The sequence below is a fragment of the Portunus trituberculatus genome, chromosome 14 (genome assembly GCF_017591435.1).
Source record: "Portunus trituberculatus isolate SZX2019 chromosome 14, ASM1759143v1, whole genome shotgun sequence".
NCBI lineage: Eukaryota > Metazoa > Arthropoda > Malacostraca > Decapoda > Portunidae > Portunus > Portunus trituberculatus.
The window spans coordinates 3690589-3714097 of NC_059268.1; the positions used below are offsets into that span (position 1 = coordinate 3690589).

A 23509-nucleotide genomic window follows, 5' to 3' on the forward strand; every position below is an offset into this window, starting at 1 on the left:
TTTTTTGTACTGACTAAGATTGATGGAAAAATAAGGAAATACAATTTTCAATGAAAATTAGCACAAAAAAAAAACAACAAACATTTCAGTGTAGTTGTACAAGTTTATTTATCTTGAAATAGAGCTAAATCATATTAAAGATATATCATTCTTTGATAAATGGATAGTAAGAAAAGTGCTTGCATATTCTCTGCACACTGTAAAAGCTAACCAAAGAGGCACAGCAAGAGGTCTGGGAAATAGCCATGTATTTTTATTTCCTTCCCTGAATGGAGATCATAGCTTGGTATATGGATGGATAAAATTATTTCATATATAAAATTATTACTACTATCAATTTGCTGTACACAGTATGGACATTAATTATATGTTAGCAAGTTACATACTATACAATGAGGATCTATTTAGCAGTAAAACTCTCTTTCTTCCATACCTGGATGATACTGAAACACACAAATAGCTGTAAAGTTGCAAACACAGCATAATCTGAGAGGAGATACAAATATATTCAACTTACCCACAGCAGTTGTGTAGCTGTTAGGGAAAGACTTATCTGTCCTCTCCCTCATGAAGACCCATTGTCCTTTATCAAATTTACATTCAATTATCCTGTTATTGTACTCCCGCAAAGCCTTGGTGGCTTTCATCATGGCAAACGGCTGGTCCAGACCCCCAACCCAAAGCTCCCCAACTGTTTCTGTCAGTAACCTGAAAAATGGAGTGTTAGGAGTGTTAAGTGAAAATAAGGAAGCCTTGATCATTTGTGCATGAAGATGAGGTGAGAAGAGTAATTTCTTTCAAACACTTTTAGTCATGGATTAATAAGTAACTAAAGTGTGAATGTGGATGGCATTAGATGAGGAAGATTGATTAATTTAATTTACAGTCAAGGAAACTATCAATGATTAAATGAATCTCCAAAACCTCCAGTGACTAAACCCATAATGAAGCAAAAATTAATAATCATAAAATGTAATCATCAAATGACTTATGGAGGTTTTATTTTATACACCAAAATATTGGAATATTAAAGTGATTGTACCTTACTAAGCAGAAAATATGTTGCAAGTTACTATGAAACTATGTACTTACCCCTCTCCTCCTTTCTTCACTATTTTTAACTTGAAGTCAACAGAATTATGGCTAGCAGGCTTCCACTTCAAAACATGGTCACATCTTCCAGTTTGGTATGGCTGAAAACATTGCCAACTTGTCAGTCATAGCCATTAATATGAATTGCAATTATCCAATGTCAAATCTTCAATCTGCCAGGAAAATCACCAAGGCAGTGATTTTCTATGATCACACTTCATAAGACTGCAGTGATTAACAACAGCATGAAATTACCTAAAAAGAATAAGTATCTATGGTGAGAATAAATTGGTTAGTAGAGAATGAGTGAAACATAAAGTTTGCCCATCACACATTTTTTTTAAACATACATGTGTTAAAAGCATGAGAAATCCTTTAAAGTTATGGAAGGAAAAGTAGGAAATTAACAGTGTGCACAGTGAAAGAAAATGAAAGCTTACATCTGGCTCTGGCTGGAATATGAGTCCATCAGGCTCATGGGACAGCTTTGCCTGGAAAGCAGGACTGAGAAGCTTGTAGGTCCAGTGGATGTTACCCTCCCAGAAGTCCTTCCTACGGACTCCAAATGGCTCCTTTTGCTTGTTGAGGAGTCCCTGCTCAATGGCAGCTTTCCTGGGCCGAATTATATCTGTCTGTTAGGACAAATAGAATCTTATATTCATAATTGTCCTGAAGTGTATGTACAGGTCTAAACACACATTTCTTTAATGAAATTGACTGGACTGTGGTATACCAGGAAGGAGATATGCAATTGAAATACGATAAATTTATGGATTTATATAACTCTGCTGTGAAGAGGTTTGTGCCATATCACAGAAAGAGGACTTTAAATAATAAACAAGTGGTTTAATAGAAATTGTGAAGAAGCAAAAAAGAACAAAGAAAAGGCTTGAAAGAAACTTAAGAAAAACTGATATATTATTAAGAGAAGTTTACAAAACAGCAAGGAATAGATATGTTGAAGTAAGGAGAACAGCACAAAAGGAATATGAACAGAGTAGTGGAAAACTGTGATAGTGACCCTAAAATGTTTTACAAATTCATAAATGGAAAACTAAATAAAAGGGAGGCAATAGAAAAGGTAAAAAATGGGGAAGAAGTATATGAGGATGCTAGAGATATAGCTGAAATTTTGAACGACAACTTTTGTAGTGTTTACAAAGGAGGAGTATTTTATAGGAGAAGGGCCACCGGAGATAAAGCAAATGCAGGACATCATGGTTACTAAAGATGATGTAAGGAAAATTATAAGCAATTTGGATATTAATAAATCAATGGGGCCTGATGGCATATCTGGAAGGTTGCTAAAAGAATGTAAGGATCAATTGTTGAACCCTGTATTTGATAAAGTGGAAACCTCCATACAAACAGGAATAGTCCTGAAAGAGTGGAAAAGAGCTGACATTGTGACTATATATAAAAATGGTAGTAGAATGGAACCGTTAAATTACAGACCAGTATCGTTGACTAGTATATTGTGCAAAGTATGTGAAGAAGTAATTAAAGCTAAGTGGAGTGAGTATCTAGAAAGTGAAAACATTCTGAGTGAAAGGCAGTTTGGTTTTAGAAAAGGAAGATCGTGCGTATCCAATTTATTATGTTTTTATTCAAGAGTGACTGACATACTACAACATAGAGAGGGATGGGTGGATGCTATTTACCTGGACTTGAGAAAGGCCTTTGATAAAGTGCCACACAATAGACTGATGTGGAAACTAAAGAAAATTGGAGGAGTAAATGATAAACTAGCAAAATGGATGAAAAATTACTTAGTGGGAAGAGAAATGAGAACAGTGGTGAGAGGAAGGAAGTCCGAGTGGAAGAAGGTAACCAGTGGAGTTCCACAAGGGTCAGTGCTTGGTCCCATCATGTTTTTGATTTATGTTAATGATATGCCAGTAGGAATTGACAGTTACATGAATATGTTTGCGGACGATACCAAAATTATGCGGAGAGTAAAGAATGTGGAAGATTGTAACAAGCTACAGGAAGATCTTGACAAAATATATGAGTGGAGTAAAGAGTGGCAGATGGAATTCAATATAAACAAGAGCCATGTTATGAAAATGGGAAGAAGTAGATACAGACCAAACAGGGATTACAGGCTGGGTGGTGAGAAGATTGAAGAGACCAATGAGGCGAAAGACTTAGGAGTAACCGTGCAAAACACTGTCACTGGAGAAACACATTAACAAGATATTTTGGAAAACATATAACATGCTCCAAAATATTGGCCTTGCATTTCACTACCTAGATGAAGGAATGATGAAGAAGATATTATGCAACTTAATAAGACTCCAGTTAGAATATGCAGCTTGCTTCTGGTCACCGCATATGAAGAAAAATGTGAAGAAGGTGGAAAGGGTACAGAGGCTGGCAACAAGGATGGTACCAGGACTCAGGGAGTTAGACTATGAGGAAAGACTGAGGAAGCTGGGACTGACCACACTAGAAGAGAGAAGAACAAGAGGAGACATGATAACTATGTATAAATTGGTGAACAAGATTGACATACTGGATAGAGAATTGCTAAAGGTGACCGCAAGTAATTACCTCCAAGGACATGGAAAAAAACTAATAAAGGACATCTGTTTAAATGACGTGAGAAAGTACAATTTCCCGCATCGTAGTATTGATAAGTGGAATAAACTGAGCAGTGATGTCATTGATGGGGTGTGTGTCAATCAGATGAAAGAGAGATATGACAGGAGTAGACAAGGAGACAGGACACAAAGAGCTTAGCTCGGGCCCTGTAATACACAAATAGGTAAATACAAATAGGTAAATACACACACACAGTGAAGCTAATGGGTGAAAATTTTGGGAAAAAGACGAAATGAAATCAGTAAAAGACCTACTAAAACATCTAAATGACGAGGATAGACAGAACTTAGAAGAAGAAGTAGAAGAAATCCATAGAATGGGACCATATCAAGAAGGAACAGTGAGACCAATAAGATACTATTAAAATCACAAGCTGCAACAGAAAAAATACTATATAGAAAAACAAAACTCAGAGAAACAGAAGGTTGCAAAGATATATATATATATATATATATATATATATATATATATATATATATATATATATATATATATATATATATATATATATACAGGCAACCCCCTTTAACGAAGGTTCACACAACGAAATTTCGCTACAACGAAGGTTTCATTTTACTACCATCTGCTCGTTTAACGAACACCAAGCTCGCTTTAACGAAGTTTTATCCAGGTAATTTTTTCCAAATTTGAAACCCCCACCATATCACGCAAGCTGACAGGCTTTTGAATACACCAAGACCTGCTGGTACTAAGGCCTGCCTCAGGAAAAATCCTGGGACACCTATAGAATATAGATCAAGATCAAGATCAAACCTCTCGTGGACAACACACGCAACACTCACTCCCCAGTCAAAACATAACAGCCTCAGCAGCAGCTTGTCTTCCCTAGCTCAACTTACCACCAAAACGCCCTGCAATTGGCCTAGTGTTCGTAAGAAGACCAGGAAGTCTCTTACTCTCCAAATGAAGCTAGATATTATTCACAGACATGAGAGGGGCCAGAAAACTATAGCAGTGCTAGCCACTATCTTGACTCCATATTATACTGTCTCTATTTTCAAGTCAGCAGACTCTATTAAGGAGGCTGGTGAGACTGTATCTTCCTTGCAAGCTAAAAGAACCACCTGAACTCTTGACTCTACAATGGATAAAATGGAAAGCCTTGTGGAAATGTGGTACATAAGTTTTGTATGCAGTACAATGATGCGAACTTTGTTTACATTCCACAGGTTGCCGGTTAGTGTCTTTCCCGTTTCACTCTTTCTCCCTTCATAAAGTTAAGATCATCAACATTATAAAGTTACATACATACATACATTAGTGTACATTATAATGACTTAAATTAAACTACCTAAATGTTTAACTTCATAATTCTTACTTTCATTAAACCTTTTACTGTACTATGATGCACTCTCGCTTTGCTTACTCTCAATGGAAGTTCAAATCTGGGGTTAAACTTGTTATAATCGGTTCGCTTAACGAAGTTTCGCTTAACGAAGTGTTTTTTTAGAAACATAACCCTTCAAACGGGTTTGCCTGTATATATATATATATATATATATATATATATATATATATATATATATATATATATATATATATATATATATATAAAGAAAAATAGAAACGAGGAGGAAAGGAAGAGACACAATGAACTGGTGGCAGAAGCAAGGGGAAAAAAATAATGAAAGGTCAGAGGAGGAAAAGAAGGCATTTTTTTGGAGAATTATAGGAGACAGGATAAGGACATGAAATGGTATATAAAAGAAGGAAGAGAAAAAAAATGAAGCAAGTTTAACTAAAAATGATAAGAACAAGAGGTTAAATTAAAAATGATGTATACAAACATAGATGGGGTTTTATCAAGTAAATTAGAATTAAGAGATTAAATAAAGAAAGAAGAACCAGATATTGTATGCCTGGTGGAAACAAAGTTAAATGAGGCAATAAAAATAGACATAGATAAAAGGTATAATATATGGAGGAGAGACAGAGTGGGTAAAAGAGGAGGAGGAGTCATGATGATGTTAAGGAGAGATGGTGGTAAATCAAGTGGAGTTTGGGGATGGCAAATCAGAAATACTGTGTATTAAGATACATATTAATAAAAAGGAGTTAACAATCATTGGAACATATGTGCCACCAAAAACAAATTCATGGACCAATCAAGAATATAAAGACATGATAAATGACACAATAAGGAGTCTTTAGGAGAATCATTAAAGAAAGGAGAAAAGTTATATTAGTAAGAGATTTCAACTGTAAGGAGATGGACTGGGAAAATTATGAAAGTGGTATGGGAAAAGAAGCCTGGGGAGATAGATTCCTGAATCTAATGATAGATAATATGATGGTCCAAAGAATAAAGGAAAATACAAGATTCAGAGGAAATGATGAGCCAGCGAGATTGGACATAGTTTTTACAAGGGGTATACAAATGAACGATGATATATGATATAAGTGCCCATTGGGAGAGAGAGTGACCATGTAATAATATTATAAATGGATATAGAAGAGGAAAGGAAGATAGAGACGAATCATACAAAGGAGACTGATTAAATTACAGAAAGGCTGATAATGAGAACCTCAAGAGCTATTTTAAAAACGTAAACTGGGAGGAGATGGAAAACTCAGAGACAGTGCAAGAGAAGTATAACTTATTTTTGGAAATATACAAAACAGGAGTCAGGGAATATGTCCCAAAATATAGACCTAAAGAAGAAGGAAAGAAGGATTGGTTTAATGCAAGGTGTGCTAGGGCAAAGGAGAAAAGAGATGGAGCATGGAAAAGGTGGAGGAGAAACAGAAATTCAGAAGAATAAGGAAAACTTCAAAACAGCAAGAAATAAATATGCTAAGGTGAGAAAGGAAGAAGAAAGGAACTATGAAAAGGACATTGTCGAAAAATGTAAGGAACAACCGAAATTGTTCTACAGATTCATAAATGGAAAAATAAGGCAAAAAGAAACAATAGAAGGGTTAAAAGGAGAGAACGGGATGGTGGAAGACCCAAAAAGTATGGCAGAACTGTTAAATAGTACATTTCCAGAAGTCTTTACTAAGGAATCCAAATTTTGAAAGACCACAGGGTAATAGAGAGACTGTCCATATGAAAGAGATTAAAGTAACCAAGCTTGAAATAAAAGAGTTGATGACGGAATTAGATGAGAAGACAGTGGGACCGGATGAAGCCTCAGGCAGAATATTAAAACAATGTAGAGAAGAACTAGCAAGTCCTATATACATCATAAAATGCTCAATAGAAAATGGAACAGTAACAGTAGAATGGAAGAGCTGAGGTGGTTCCCATATATAAGAGCGGAAGGAAGGAAGAACCTTTAAATTACAGACCAGTATCACTAACTAGTGTATTTTGCAAGATGTGTGAAAGAGTAATAAAGAAACAATGGATTGAGTTTCTTAAAGACAACACATTATTATCAAATAGCCAATTTGGTTTTAGAAAAGGTCGATCGTGTGTAACAAATTTATTGAGTTTCTACTCTAGAATAGTTGATAAAGTACAAGAGAGAGAGGGATGGATTGACTGTATTTATTTAGATTTAAAAAAGGCGTTTGATAAAGTGCTACATGAAAGGTTACTATGGAAGTTAAAGGAGAAGGGTGGCTTAAAAGGAAGCACATTGAGATGGATGGAAAATTACTTGAGGGGAAGAGAAATAAGGATGATAGTTAAAGATATGAAGTCCAAGTGGAGAGCAGTAAACAGCGGAGTGCCACAGGGGTCAGTATTGGCGCCAATACTTTTTCTCATATATATAAACGACATGCCAGAGGGAGTGAACCGCTACATAAATCTGTTTGTGGATGATGCAAAACTGTGCAGTCATAAAACAAAAAGAGGATTGTGAAATACTGCAGGAAGACTTAAACAAGATCTGGAAATGGAGTAAAAAATGGGAGATGGAATTCAATGTGGACAAAAGCCATGTCATGGAAATGGGAAAAAGTGAAAGACGACCAGTAGAAATCTATAAGATGGGAGATGGAGTAGAACTAGAAAAAGTAAAAAAGGAAAAGGACTTGGGAGGGACGATGGAAGAAAACAATCAACTGGTAAGCCATATTGATAAAATTTTCAGAGAGACATATAATTTGCTAAGGAATATTGGATTAGTATTTCACTACATGGACAAAGAAATGATTAAGAAATTGATAAGTACTAAAATAAGACCCAGATTAGAATATGCAGGAGTTGTGTGGAACCCTCATAAAAAGAAACACAAAGAAATTGGAGAGACTACAAAAAATGGCTACAAGAATGGTTCCAGAATTTAAAGGGATGACATATGAGGAGAGACTAAAAGCTATGGATCTACCAACCCTGGAACACACAAGAGAGAGAGAGGGGATCTGATACAAGTTTATAAATTGTTTAACGGAATGGATCAAGTGAATAATGAGAAACTAATCATGAGAGAAGAATATGACACTAAAAGCACAAGATTGCATAGTAAGAAACTGAGGAAGGGAAGATGTCTGAGAGATGTTAAAAAATATAGTTTCCCGCAAAGATGTGTTGAGACTTGGAACAGTTTGAGTGAGGAAGTGGTGTCAGCAACGAGTGTGCATAGTTTTAAAGAAAAATTGGATAAGTGTAGATATGGAGACGGGGCCACACGAGCATAAAGCCTAGGCCCTGTAAAACTACAACTAGGTAAACACACACACACACACACACTATATGGACAAGGAAATGATGAAGAAATTGATAAGTACTAAAATAAGACCTAGATTGGAATATGCAGGAGTTGTGTGGACTCCCCATAAAAAGAAACACATAAGAAAATTAGAGACTACAAAAATGGCTACAAGAATGGTTCCAGAATTTAAAGGGATGGCATATGAGGAGAGACTAAAGGCAATGGATCTACCAACCTTGGAGCAGAGAAGAGAGAGAGGGGATCTGATACAAGTTTATAAATTGATTAACGGAATGGATGAAGTGGATAATGAGAAACTGATCCTGAGAGAAGAATATGACTTTAGAAGCACAAGATCGCATAGTAAGAAACTAAGGAAGGGACGATGTCTGAGAGATGTTAAAAATTTAGTTTTCCCGCAAAGATGTGTTGAGACTTGGAACAGTTTGAGTGAGGAAGTGGTATCAGCAAAGTGTACATAGTTTTAAAGAAAAATTGGATAAGTGTAGATATGGAGACGGGACCACACGAGCATAAAGCCCAGGCCCTGTAAAACTACAACTAGGTAAATACAACTAGGTAAATACACACACATACACACACACACACACACACACACACACACACACACACACACACATGCGTGCGTGCGCGCCACCGCTGAGTGAGGGAGTCCTGGAGACAGCTCATCTTCAATTGAGGACGAGGGAAAAGGAGCAATTGCCTATAGTGTTTGCAGGGCCCGGGTATCTCTATAAGGTGTAATTAGAGTCCTGTCGGTGTCCTGCTCTGAAAAAGTGCAGAAAATAGGCCATTTTCAAATGAAAATGGAAAATAGTCCCTAACCGGAGAGTGTCAGCAATGTTTTGTTTTGGTTGAAACAGCTGGCGGTAACATGACAACCACCCCTACAAGCGGGTTGGACATGGATTCAAGAATTCAGGCCTTAGAGAGTAAGTTTGTCAATTAGATCTATAGAAAAGAAGTTAGAGTTATAGCGGAGAATGATACCTTCAAAAAAGAAAACTACATGCTAATGAGGGAGAACAAGGAATTACTGAAAGAGAAAGTGGAAATGGAAAAAGAAAATCAGCATCTAAGCAAACAATGTGACGAAATGAAGGCTAAACTACTTGAAATGGAAAAGAAAATATCCGAAGGTGACTTAGGGAAGGAGGAGTGCCTCAACCTAATTGATGCTAAAATGAAGGAAGTGAAACATGAAAACGAAGAAGTACAGAAGTCCTTCAAAGAGATAATGAAAAAGCAAGAAGAAAATAAAGTGATTACACAGAGTGAAATGGTAAAGGCTTTGAAGGAAAATGAGTATGTGGTGAGAGATATTGCTGAAAAGAAAAAATGCGTGATCATAACAGGTTTGAGAGAGGAAACTAACAGGAATTGGCAAGATAGGAGGGATAAGGAAAATGACAGGATAAAGATTTTACTGAATAAGATCTCCAAGGAAGACGAATGCCTATATGCTGAGGTAGAGGAAAGTGTGAGACTAGGAGCTTATGAAGAAGGCAAGAGTAGACCATTAAAATTGAAATTAAAGTCTCAGGTGGCAGCCGAGGCCTTGCTGAGGAGGGCCTGGAAACTTAAAGACCACGAGGAAACCAAAACAATTTACATAAGAAGAAATATGACACAGGAGGAAAGAATGAAAATGAGAGAGCTTGTAACTGAAGTGAGGGAGAAGAATGAGGAAAGAACCGAGGAGGGAAAGACCAAGTTTTTTTGGAGGATGAGAAATGGGAGGCTGAAGAAGTGGTGGATAAAACAGATGGAATAGACAGTACACAGACTGAAACATGGAAGAACGAGATTAGGAATGGAATTCGTGACATACACGAATATAGATGGATTTCTGTCTAAAAGGCTAGAATGTATGGATTACCTAAGAAACAATGAACCGGACATAATATGTGTGGTGGAAGTAAAGTTAAGGCCCAAAATAAAACTAGATTTGTTTGACGTAAAACACTACAAAGTATGGAGAAATGATAGAAAGAATAAAGGAGGTGGTGGTATAATGGTTTTTACTAAAAAAGATCTGATAGTGAAGGAGGTGAACTATAGTAAGAGAAATGAGGAAGTGATAAGTATGCTTATAACAGATGGTAAGAGGGACATTAATATTATAACAGTATACATACCACCCAGAACCAGTGCTTGGAACTATGAACAGTATCAAATGGTGATGAGAAATACTCTCGACAGAATAAAACAGGAACTCACCAGAAAGGATAGAGTGATGATAGTCGGGGACTTTAACTGTAAGGAAATAGTGTGGGAAGACTACGAAGTGGTGAATGGTGGTGAGTGGGCAGAGGAATTGTTAAACGTAGCAACAAATAACTTGATGACACAGTGGGTGAGATCACCAACAAGGTGCAGGGGACAGGATGTTGCAGCGAGGTTGGATTTGGTATTTACCAGGGGATCTCTAAAAGAGGAAATTGAACATGAATGTCCCTTGGGGAAAAGCGACCATGATGTCCTAAGATTTGAGCTGGATACGAATTAAGCATGGAAAAGAGTGTGGAGTACAAGGAGGAAAAATAAAATTATTTCAGGGCAAATTACAACCATATAAGAGAGTTCTTTAATGAAATTGACTGGTCTGTGGTGTACCAGGAAGTTGATATGCAATTGAAATATGATAAATTTATGGATTTATATAACTGTGCTGTGAAGAAGTTTGTGCCATATCACAGAATGAGGACTTTAAATAATAAGCAGTAGTTTAATAGAAATTGTGAAGAAGCAAAAAAGAACAAAGAAAAGGCATGGAAGAAACTTAAGAAAAACAGTGAAGTATTATCAAGAGAAGTCTACAAAACAGCAAGGAATAGATATGTTGAAGTAAGGAGAACAGCACAAAAGGAATATGAACAGAGAGTGTTCGGAAAACTGTGATAGTGACCCTAAATAAAAGGGAGGCAATAGAAAAAGTAAAAGTTGGGGAAGAAGTAGATGAGGATGCTAGAGATATAGCTGAAATATTGAACAACAACTTTTGCAAAGTGTTTACAAAGGAGGAGCATTTTACAGGAGAAAGGCCTACGGAAATAAAGCAAATGCACGACATCATGGTTACTAAAGAAGATATAAGGAAAATTATAAGTAACTTGGATATTAATAAATCAATGGGGCCTGATGGCATATCTGGGAGGTTGCTGAAAGAATGTAAGGATCAATTGTTGAACCCCATATTTAATATTGTGGAAACCTCCATACGAACAGGAATAGTCCCGAAATAGTGGAAAAGAGCTGACATTGTGCCTATATATAAGAATGGAAGTAGAATGGAACCGTTAAATTACAGACCAGTATCGTTGACTAGTATATTGTGCAAGGTATGTGAAGAAGTAATTAAAGCAAAGTGGAGTGAGTATCTAGAAAGTGAAAACATTCTGAGTGAAAGGCAGTTTGGTTTCAGAAAAGGAAGATCGTGTATCCAATTTATTATGTTTTTATTCAAGAGTGACTGACATACTACAACATAGAGGGGGATGGGTGGATGCTATTTACCTGGACTTGAGAAAGGCCTTTGATAAAGTGCCACACAATAGACTGATGTGGAAACTAAAGATGATTGGAGGAGTAAGTGATAAACTAGCAAAATGAATGGAAAATTACTTAGTGGGAAGAGAAATGCGAACAGTGGTGAAAGGAAAGAAGTCAGAGTGGAAAAAGGTAATCAGTGGAGTTCCTCAAGGGTCGGTGCTTGGTCCCATCATGTTTTTGATTTATGTTAATGATATATATGCCAGTAGGAATTGACAGTTACATGAATATGTTTGCGGACGATACTAAAATTATGAGGAGAGTAAAGAATGTGGAAGATTGTAACAAGTTACAGGAAGATCTTGATCAAATATATGAGTGGAGTAAAGAGTGGCTGATGAAATTTTTACGGTAAGGCCTATAGCGCCTGTAGGCACACTTGAAGAGTGTATGGGAAGCACTGTTCAGCTTCCGCCCATTAGTGGCAGCAATTTTATTTATAGTGGTACCCATATTGGGTCCCATATCAAAGCTCATCTTGAGTGTAACCACCTAGAACCTGGGTATCATGGTGATATGTAGGTAACTTTAAACCACTCGACAAATGGCAGTGTTTTAAGGCTGTACGTGGTGGGATTCGAAAAATGGGAAGAAATAGATACAGACTAAACAAGGATTACAGGCTGGGTGATGAGAAAATTGAAGAGACCAATGAGGAGAAAGACTTAGGAGTAACTGTGCAAAACACTCTGTCACCGGAGAAACACATAAACAAGATATTTGTGAAAACATATAATATGCTTCAAAATATTGGTCTTGCATTCCACTACCTATATGAAGGAATGATGAAGAAGATACTATGCACTTTAATAAGACCCCAGTTAGAATATGTAGCTTGTGTCTGGTCACCACACTTGAAGAAAAATGTGAAGAAGGTGGAAAGGGTACAGAGGCTGGCAACAAGGATGGTACCAGGATTCAAGAAGTTAGACTATGAGGAAAGACTGAGGAAGCTGGGGCTGACCATATTAGAAAAGAGAAGAACAAGGGGTGACATGATAACTATGTATAAATTGGTGAACAAGATTGACATATTGGACAGAGAATTGATAAAGGTGACCACAAGTACTGTATTTTACGGTTTGCAAGACGCTGCATCTTGGAAGACGCACCCTAATATTTGAAAGAAATTTCTAAGAAAAAAAAAGTAATTCTCATACAAGAATGCATTCACCATATACCTGACCACTGAACACAAAAACATAAGAAGCAAGGAGTCTGCAATACACTATTGTTTCACCACTTATTACAAATTTGCTGGAACACTCACCACAAATTTAAAACTATGTAAATAAAAACACCATAGGTAAATAGATATACAGTGAAACAGTCCATCTCTTCTTGTTTTAGTGGCGGGCGACAGCATGTTTTGGACCTGTTGTTTGCATTACGGAATCACTTGTCCAATCGCCAAAACCGAACACGTCAGTGCTGCAGTTTGTATTTATTCTATTTTGCAGTCGTGCTTCATAGGCTTTATCAATGTGAATACAATTCACAAGTGAAGTTTTGACTTTTGTTTGAATGAGTAAGCCACTTGGATGTTCTATAATAAAGGTATAAAGGCACCTGGCATGATGTGTGTGCATGAATGTGTGTGTTGCTATGAGACGAGGGAGCGGCCCATTTTCTCCACACGCTGAGTACGCTGCAGGAAAGATTATGGTATTGGAAATACTTGTAACACCTAAGTACTAAGTTTACATATAAAAGGCTGAATTAAATAGTATTTAAGCTAACATCATAATGTAATGACTCAACATACAAATCCAGGTCGCCATCTGTCAAGTGTCCAAGCTCACTTGAGGTTGGATGTTGCCTTACAACATTCATCTTGGAAGACGCACTAGTATTTTTCAGGGTATTTTTTAGGAAAAAAAAAGTGCATCTTATAAGCCGTAAAATACGGTAATCATCTCCAAGGACATGGAAAAAAACTAATAAAAGACATCTGTCTAAATGACGTGAGAAAGTACAGTTTCCCGCATCATAGTATTGATAAGTGGAATAAACTGAGCAGTGATGTCGTTGATGCGGTGTGTGTCAATCAGATGAAAGAGAGATATGACAGGAGTAGACAAGGAGACAGGACACAGAGAGCTTAGCTCGGGCCCTGTAATACACAAATAGGTAAATACAAATAGGTAAACACACACACACACACACACACACACACACACACACACACACACACACACACACAGAATAACTACAAAAGGAGTTGGAGACTGGCCTAGACGTATGTACAGGGAGGAGGGGGCTGTAGGTTCTCCTGTCTCCAAATTAAATAAGTGTTGGTCCTGTTGGATCATATATTTGGAAAGAATAATGAGAGAGTGATGGAACAGAGTAGTGCTGCCAAGCTTATGGCGGAACCAAAACATACACAATTGTGTGAAAACCAACAATACATTGAAACCTCTGTTACTCCAAGGAAATTAACAGATGATATTATGGACAAGGATTTTTCTGGATTCAGGGACGAATTAGGTAATATGAGAAGGTTAATCAATGTAGAAAGGGAATTAAGGTACTGTCAAACCTCGCCAAACATGAATCTTGCGTATACACGAATCGGTAAAATATACCACATTTCGCCGAGCACGACTTTGACTCGCGATTGCACGATTTGGTCTCCATTTGAACCTCCCGCTGGTCCTGGTGGATGCACGCGACCTCCCCTCCCAAGCGTGTTGGACTCGCCCTGGGGCTGGCGGTAGCATGCTGCCTCGTGCAACTCACTCTCTCCTTGTTGTGCTGTTGTTGTGTGCAGACGTGGTTCCCTTCCACTCTCTTGATTTCATCTTAGCCATGGCCAGTCAGAGGCCCGTCACTTTGTATTTCAAGCTCTCTCCAACCAGCAAATAAACTAAATAAGGTTTTTTTTTTTTTTTACATTACAAGGGCACTGGCCAAGGGAAACAAAGTGTTGGAAAAAAAAAATCCGCTGGTTGCCAGGCCCTGTTAAGAGGAAAGTAGAAAGAGAAAAACAAAAAATCTAAAAGGAGGGTCCAGTTAACGTAAGAGGTGTCTTGACACTCCTCTTTTGAAAGAGTTTAAGTCATAGGCAGGTGGAAATACAGACACAGGTAGAGAGTTCCAGAGTTTACCAGTGTAGGGAATGAAGGAGTGAAGATACTGGTTAACTCTTGCATTAGGAAGATGGACAGAATAGGGATGAGAAGAAGTAGAGAGTCTTGTGCAGCGAGGCCGCAGGAGGGGAAGGCATGCAGTTAGCAAGTTCAGAAGAGCAGACAGCATGAAAACAGCGGTAGAAGACAGATAAAGATGCAACATTGCGGCGGTGACTTAAAGAATCAAGACAGTCAGTTAGAGGAGAAGAGTTGATAAGACGAAAAGCTTTAGATTCCACCTTGTTTAGTAAAGCTGTGTGTGGATCCCCAGACATGAGAGCCATACTCCATACACGGGCGGATAAGGCCCTTGTACAGAGCAAGCAGCTGGGAGGGAGAGAAAATGGACGAAGACGCCATAGGACACCTAACTTCTTGGAAGCTGATTTAGCAAGAGTAGAGATGTGAAATTTCCAGTTTAGATTTTTAGTGAAGGATAGACCGAGTGTGTTTAATGTAGAGGAGAGGGAAGTTGAGTGTTATTGAAGAAGAGAGGATAGTTGTCTGGAAGGTTATGTCGAGTAGATAGTTGTAGAAATTGAGTTTTGAGGCATTGAACAAAACCAGGTTTTCTCTGCCCCAATCAGAAACAAGTGAAAGATCAGAAGTTAGGCGTCCTATAGCATCTCGCCTTGAGTCATTTAATTGTTGTTGGGTTGGGCGTCTGTTGAACGCTGTTGAATAATGCAGGGTGGTATCATCAGCATAGGAGTGGATAGGGCATTGAGTCAGATTTAGGAGATCATTGATGAATAATAGAAAGAGAGTGGGTGATAGGACAGAACCCTGTGGAACACCACTGTTGATAGTTTTAGGGAAGAACAGTGACCGTCTACTACAGCAGCAATAGAACGATCGGAAAGGAAACTGGAGATGAAGGTACAGAGAGAAGGATAGAATCCGTAGGAGGGTAGTTTAGAAATTAAAGATTTGTGCCAGACTCTATCGAAGGCTTTCGATATGTCAAGGCCGACAGCAAAGGTTTCACCGAAGTCCCTAAAGAGGATGACCAAGATTCAGTTAGGAAAGTAAGAAGATCACCAGTAGATCTGCCTTTACGGAAACCATACTGGCAATCAGAGAGAAGGTTGTGAGCTGATAGATGCCTCATTATCTTCCTATTAAGGATAGACTCAAAGGCTTTAGAAAGGCAGGAAATCAAAGCTATAGGGCGGTAGTTAGAAGGATTGGAGTGGTCACCTTTTTAGGGACAGGTTGAATGTGAGCAAACTTCCAGCAAGAAGGATAAATAGAAGTAGAGACACAGATGAAAGAGTTTGACCAGGCAGTGAGCGAGTTCGGAAGCACAGTTTTGAGAACAACAGGAGGGACTCCATCCGGACCGTAAGCCTTCCGAGAATCAAGGCCAGAGAGGGCCAGGAAAACGTCTTTATAAAGAATTTTAATTTTAGGGATGAAGTAGTCAGAGGGTGGAGGAGTAGGAGGAATATGCCCAGAATCATCCAAAGTTGAGTTGGTAGCAAAGGTTTGAGCGAAGAGTTCAGCTTTAGAAAAGAAGAGACAGCTGTAGAGCCATCTGGATGAAGTAAAGGAGGAAAGACGAAGAAGTAAAGTTGTTAGAGATATTATTGGCTAGATGCCAGAAATCTCGAGAGGAGTTAGAATTGGAAAGACTTTGACATTTTCTATTGATGAAAGAGTTTTAGTAAGTTGGAGAATAGATTTGGCATGATTACGGGCAGAAATATATAGGGCATGAGTTTCAGCAGTTGGATGGCTACGGAACCGTTTGTGAGCCGCCTCTCTATCATTGACAGCACGAGAACAAGCAGAGTTAAACCAAGGCTTTTTAGCTTTAGGGTTAGAGAAAGTATGAGGAATGTATAGCTCCATGCCAGAGATAATCACCTCTGTTATGCGCTCGGCACAAAGAGAAGGATCTCTGACATGAAAACAATAATCATCCCAAGGAAATCAGAATAGTACTGCCTTAGTTCCTCCCACTTAGCAGAGTTAAAATGCCAGAAGCACCTCCGCTTAGGCGGGTCCTGAGGCTGCACTGGAGTGATAGAACTGGTAACGGAAATTAGATTGTGGTCGGAGGAGCCCAACGGAGAGGAAAGTTTAACAGAGTAAGCAGAAGGGTTGGAGGTTAGGAAAAGATCAAGAATGTTGGGCGTGTCTCCAAGGCGGTCAGGAATACGGGTAGGGAACTTCACTAGCTGCTCTAGGTCATGAAGGATAGCAAAGTTGAAGGTTTGTTCACCAGGTTGGTCAGTGAAAGAAGATGAAAGCCAAAGCTGGTGGTGAACATTGAAATCCCTAAAATGGAGATCTCAGCAAAAGGAAAGTGAGATAAGATGTGCTCCACCTTGGAAGTCAAATAGTCAAAGAATTTTACATAGTCAGAGGAATTAGGTGAGAGGTATACAGCACAGATGAATTTAGTTAGAGAGTGACATTGAAGTCTTAGCCAGATGGTAGAAAATTCTGAAGATTCAAGATTGTGGGCACGAGAGCAAGTGGTGTCGTTACGCACGTATGCGCAACATCCAGCTTTGGATTGAAAATGAGGATAGAGCAAGTAGGAGGGAACAGAAAAGGGGCTGCTGTCAGTAGTCACAGACAACTGTGTTTCGTTAGGAAGAGAAGATGAGGTTTAGTAGAGGAGAGGTGGTGTTCCACAGATTGAAAATTAGAACGAAGGCCACGAATGTTGCAGAAATTGATAGTGAAAGTATTAGATGAAGTGTCAAGACACCCAAGGTCGACAGCAGAGGGCAGTCCGACCTGGGGACATTTATGGTCCCCTCCCCAGAGGGGGACTCCGAGGCAGGGCGTGGTGAAGCCATTATTAAATTTTGATTTGAAGAGAGTGTAAAAGTGTAAGGTGTTGTAGTGTAGTGTAGGAAGTAGTAGAAGTTGTCTTTAGAGGGCAGGCTGCAGCTGCTCAATTGTATAAATGAGACCACAAAGGGAACCGGGAAGAGAGGACACGGGGAATCACTCAGTCTGCAGCACTGCCTACATCCCCGTAAGTACCTCTCCTGGAGTATTCCACCGGGCGGCAGGTGACTACTGCCTACTCCGCTTAACAAACGTTCGTCTAACGAATTTCCGGTTTAACGTACTATATAAAGTTAGATAAAAAAGTCCGCATAACGTACAACCACATCCGTTTTAGCGAATTTTCTGGGTTTGAATTTGCCAGGTGAGGGACCGAACGCAGCAGCTTCGCTGTGATTGTCTGGCTCACCGCCTGTCTCTAGCGCTCCTGGAGCTGGATCCAAGATTCTTTAACAACCTCAGAGCAACCTCAGAGCAACCTCCTGCCGCGAAATGGCTTCCATGAACGCTTGGAGGGACAATGATGAGGTTGCTGGGATCACCACCTCTGGAGGTGGTGTTACTGTCTTATATATGCATATATATTCACAAAAAAACATTTCTATTAGCTTTTTACAAACCTTGCCCCCAAGAAAGGATTGTTTTGTAATGCATAAAGTGAAATCTTACATGGAATACCAAAAAATAAAGTAGAAATGATGAGATCGACAGGCGGAGACTGGCGACTTGGCTTTTTCTGTGACCTTTTTGGCTTGTTGTCTTTCACCACGATATTAAATTTGTTTTCACTCCTCTATTGCCTGCTATAATGGATATCATATCATAGTATTCATATACGCTCATGCCATGAGGATAACCTGGATTCTGTGGCAGTGAGTGATAGTGAATTACTATTGAAATACCGCAGTATTTCATTAGTAATTCACTATCTCTTAGTGCCACGGAGTCCTGGATAACCTGGACTCTGTGGCAGTGAGTGATAGTGAATTACTAATGAAATACCGCGGTATTTCATTAGTAATTCACTATCACTTAGTGCCACGGAGTCCTGGTTATCCTCATGGCATGAGCGTATATGAATACTAAGATATGATATCCATTATAGCAGGCAATAGAGGAATGAAAACAAATTTAATATCGTGGTGAAAGACATGCCAAGCTAAAAGGTCACAGAAGAAGCGAAGTCGCCGAGTCTCCGAAGTGGATCTCATCTCTCTGCTATATTTTTGGGTATTTCATGAAAGATTTCACTTTATGCATTACAAAACAATCCTTTCTTAAAGGCTTGTAAGGCTAATAAAAATAATATATATATATATATATATATATATATATATATATATATATATATATATATATATATATATATATATATATATATATATATATATATATATATATATATATATATATTTACCAATGTGGTATGTTGGGGACCAGCCCAGAACACATCTCCCTTATTTCCATTATTTCCTATGGGAAAATTACGTCCGCTTAACGAATTTCCACTCTACGAACAGCTTTGACATATCCTGTTGTTAAGCGGCGTATGTACAGTAATACTTCGCTTAACAAACGTTCGTTTAATGAATTTCTGGTTTAACGTACTATATAAAGTTAGACCAAAAAGTCCGCATAACGTACAACCACATCCGTTTTAGCGAATTTTCTTGGTTTGAATTTGCCGGGTGAGGGACAGAACATGGTAGCTTCGCTGTGAATTGGCTGGCTCCCCGCCTCTGTCTCTAGCACTCCTGGAGCAGGATCCAAGATTCTTTAACAACGTCAGAGCAACCTCTTGCAGCGAAATGGCATCCATGAATGTTTGGAGGGACGGTGACAAGGTTGCTATCAGGTTGCTCTGAGGTTGCTGGGAACACCACCTCTGGAAGTGGTGTTACTGTCTTATATATGCATTTATGTTCACAAAACAACATTTCTATTAGCTTTTTACAAACCTTGCCCCCAAGAAAGGATTGTTTTGTAATGCATAAAGTGAAATCTTAATGGAATGCCAAAAAATAAAGCAGAGATGAGTTGAGCCACAGACGAAGCGAGAGACTCGCAGCCACTCGGCCACTTCTTTTTGTGACCCTTTTGCTTGTGTGTTACTTTCATCATGATGTTTATGTTTTCAATCCTCTATTGCTTGCTATAATGGATATCATATCTTAGTATTCATACACACTCATGCCACGAGGATAACCTTGACTCCGTGGCACTGAGTGATAGTGAATTACTAATGAAATACTGCGGTATTTCATTAATAACTCACTATCACTCAGTGCCACGGAGTCAAGGTTATCCTCGTGGCATGAGCGTATATGAATACTAAGATATGATATCCACTATAGCAGGCTATAGAGGAGTGGAAACAAATATCATGGGGAAAGACAACACACAGGATAAAAGGGTCACAAGAAGAAGCTGAGAGCGGCAGAGTCTCCCACTTCGTCTGTGGCTCATCTCATCTCTGCTTTATCTTTTGGTATTCCATGTAAGATTTCACTTTATGCATTACAAAACAATCCTTTCTTGGGGGCAAGGTTTGTAAAAAGCTAATAGAAATGTTGTTTTGTGAACATAAATGCGAGAATGTGAGAGAATTTGGACGTAGCTCCTCAAACTTCCAATGACTCATATGACATCATAAAAGTAGTGGTACACCGAAGGCCCAATATGCTGCCAAACATATATATAATATTTTTTTTCTAACCCATGTGGTATGTTGGGGACCAGCCCAGAACGCATCCCCCCTATTTCCATTATTTCTACGAACAGCTTTGACACCCCCTATCCTGTTCGTTAAGCGGAGTACAGTAAAAGTCCTTAAATCCAGAACCTTATAATCCGGAAAATTTGAAAGGCTGAGTTAAATATGTAAAAAGTAAGAAATAATAGTAATAAATATATAATAATAATAGCAGAAACCTAACATGTCATCACCGACATTGAGTATAACACAAACTCGTAAGAGAATAATATTTGGAGGCATTATAAGTGGTGTTTTATGTTTCTGTAGGTGATGTGCGTGCGTGTGCGTGCGTGCGTGTGTGTGTGTGTGTGTTGCGGAGTCCTGCTATCTGCGTGGGTGGTCCAGCTGGTGTATGCTCGACACCGGTGACATGATTATTGGGCGATGATGTTGGAGGCCTTCCTTTCTTTTGTTTCCTTTATCAGACATCAGTAAATGTTTTATGTTATGAAATGTGTTTTGTATTATACTTAAAATTATTTTATAAAGTGTGACAAGTATTAACCCCTTCCTTACATAAGACTGTTTTGTGACGTGCGCACAGCAAAAGCGACCTTGTGGTACCGAAGATGCTGCCGTGTGCGTGCGTACCACACCAATACATTCCGTGTATAACCGTGGCCTGAGTGCGGATTTTGCCTTTTCATACTCCACGTGGTTCACTATAAACAAACAAACACTGGAGGCGTTATTTTTAGCCACCCCAGCGTAACAAAACCATCCCCCCCACTAGCCAATCAATATCGGAGTTAATTTTTCATGCATAAACTATAAAGCCAATCACTATTCTTTGACATATATTATTCCCACAGTCCCCCCAAGAACATCAGTTCTCTAGTATCGGCCGTGGTGAAACTGTTCTATTGCCTCTAGTTAGAGATAATGGCATCTGCTTCGTAGCAGCGATGAGGATTATCATAATTATAAGACAGATAGTGAGGATATACTGGAAGACTCTCCAGATGAATATGATTCAGACTATGATCCTGAAAAGAAATAGGAGAGAGTGATAGTGACAGCAGTGTTGAAACCCTCTCGGCAAGTGAGGGGAGCAGCCTAGTTATGACTGCCTCAGGGCCACCTCACCAGGTGCAGAGTGTGTGGTGCTGAATTTATGATTAGTGCACAATTTATGATTATGTTTACGTTTTCTTATATTAATAAAATGACAAAAATATGTTTAGAAAAAAGTACATAACACTGAGTTAGAAAGAAATACAATGTGTAGATCTGGCCGTGAGGCACGTGCGCACATGGGCAGGGGGCTGCGGTATAGGAGAGGAACGCTTTGTTTACATTGGGGGGTGGCTGCGGTAAGGAAGGGGTTAAGGACTGTATACATATTATGTGGGGTACAGTACAGTACAATCACTCAAACTTCTCAGTATATGTGGATGGTGGAATAGCCTATGTAAAATAGTGAAATCACCTACACAAATACAAGTTGACAAGTAGGAAAAGAGCAATCATCACCTATGGGCTGCCATAATCTTTGGAAAGGCCCATGCCACTCCCCCCATAGTCTGGCAAATCTTCAAGAAAAAAAAAAAAAAGCCTACATAAATCTTGTGTGGTGTTGTGAGGAAGTACACAGTGGACTGGTGGTAGCAGCAATCCCTGTAAGATGTTATGACAGTACTACAAAGAGATATAGCAAGTTGGGGTTAGTTTAGTGGGGTTCACATAGTACCCTCAAGATTTTAATCTTACTTTCAGCCTTACTATCTTACAATCCGGAAAATCCTAGAATCCGAAATGCCTGAACCCCCATGACTTCCGGATTTCAGGACTTTTACTGTATTACTGTACTAGTACTATAGTTAAATAAAATGTGTGTTTGGTACTTCATTTATTATTTTTTTTCAGTCTTTTTGGTAAAAAGTGTTTTTTGGGGAGGATCTGGGACCTAACCCTATTTTCCCATAGGGCCTATTATTCGCCCAACACAAATCTCGCCGTGCACGAAGAGCTCAGGAACCTAACTGTCGTGTTGGGCGAGGTACGACAATATATGAAGGAGGTGATGTCCAGTCTAATGGGCAAACAGGACTGACTAATAGCGAAAAACATAGACCTGAAATTGAGATTATTATTTAGCATAATGTGAGAAGGTCAGTGCAATAAATCAGGAATTGAAAGAGGAGATACAAGCAATAAAGAAACAAAATGACGTACTAAAAGCCACATGCCAAGATTACAAAAGCTCCTTAATGAGCATGCAGGTTAAAGTGCAGGACGAGATTGTGGACAGGACAGATGGAAAGGACAGAAGGTGGATTTGGGGAAAACAAGCTGAAGGAACTATGAAATGAATGGAAGCAGGAGCAAGAAAAAGTTAAATTTTCAGAGGTTGTAGAGAGACAAATTCAGAACATGAAAGTCGCTGTAATTGAAGTTATTAAAGAGAAAAAAGACCTGATGCGGGATACTGTGGACAAGAAAAAAAGCTTCGCGTTTTTTGGGATGAAGAAAAAGAAAAATCCAAATAAATTCACGAGACAACGTGAAGAGAGAAAATTGGCCAAAACTGTTATCAAACGAGTACAAGACAGCGCACAAGAATTATACCAGGAGGTGGAGGAAGTGATCATGCTAGGAAGATACAGTGAATGGGATAGGAGACCAATGAAGGTGAGAATGAGATCCCAAGTGGCTGTAGAGGAAATTATGGCTAGGAAAGAGAAGCTGGCCGATGATACTGAACACAAGGATATATGGATAAAAAGAGATATGAACTTAGAGGAGAGGGAAAAGGAGAAAGTGCTAAGAAGTGAAGATAAGGAAAAAAAAAAAACGAGAAAAGGACAGAGATAGAGAAGAGTTTTTACTGGAGGGTTCTGGATATGAGACTAAAGAAGTGGTACCTAAGGAAGAAAGAGGAGGTCGTGGAGGAGGCAAGAAATTAAGAGTGACATACT

General features: G+C 38.8%; 1 protein-coding gene across 3 annotated transcripts in view; it reads right to left on the reverse strand.

Annotated features, from left to right (window-relative positions):
• Window positions 1–23509, reverse strand: part of LOC123503527 (mRNA-capping enzyme-like) — a 48483-nt gene that overhangs the window by 383 nt on the left and 24591 nt on the right. For all 3 annotated transcript variants that reach the window (XM_045253357.1, XM_045253356.1, XM_045253355.1), the window contains exons 10-12: window positions 1533–1724; window positions 1093–1193; window positions 518–708 (exon numbers count right to left, since the gene is read on the reverse strand). In XM_045253357.1, the coding sequence (XP_045109292.1) occupies window positions 518–708; window positions 1093–1193; window positions 1533–1724 (484 nt within the window). The remainder of the gene's footprint in view (window positions 1–517; window positions 709–1092; window positions 1194–1532; window positions 1725–23509) is intronic.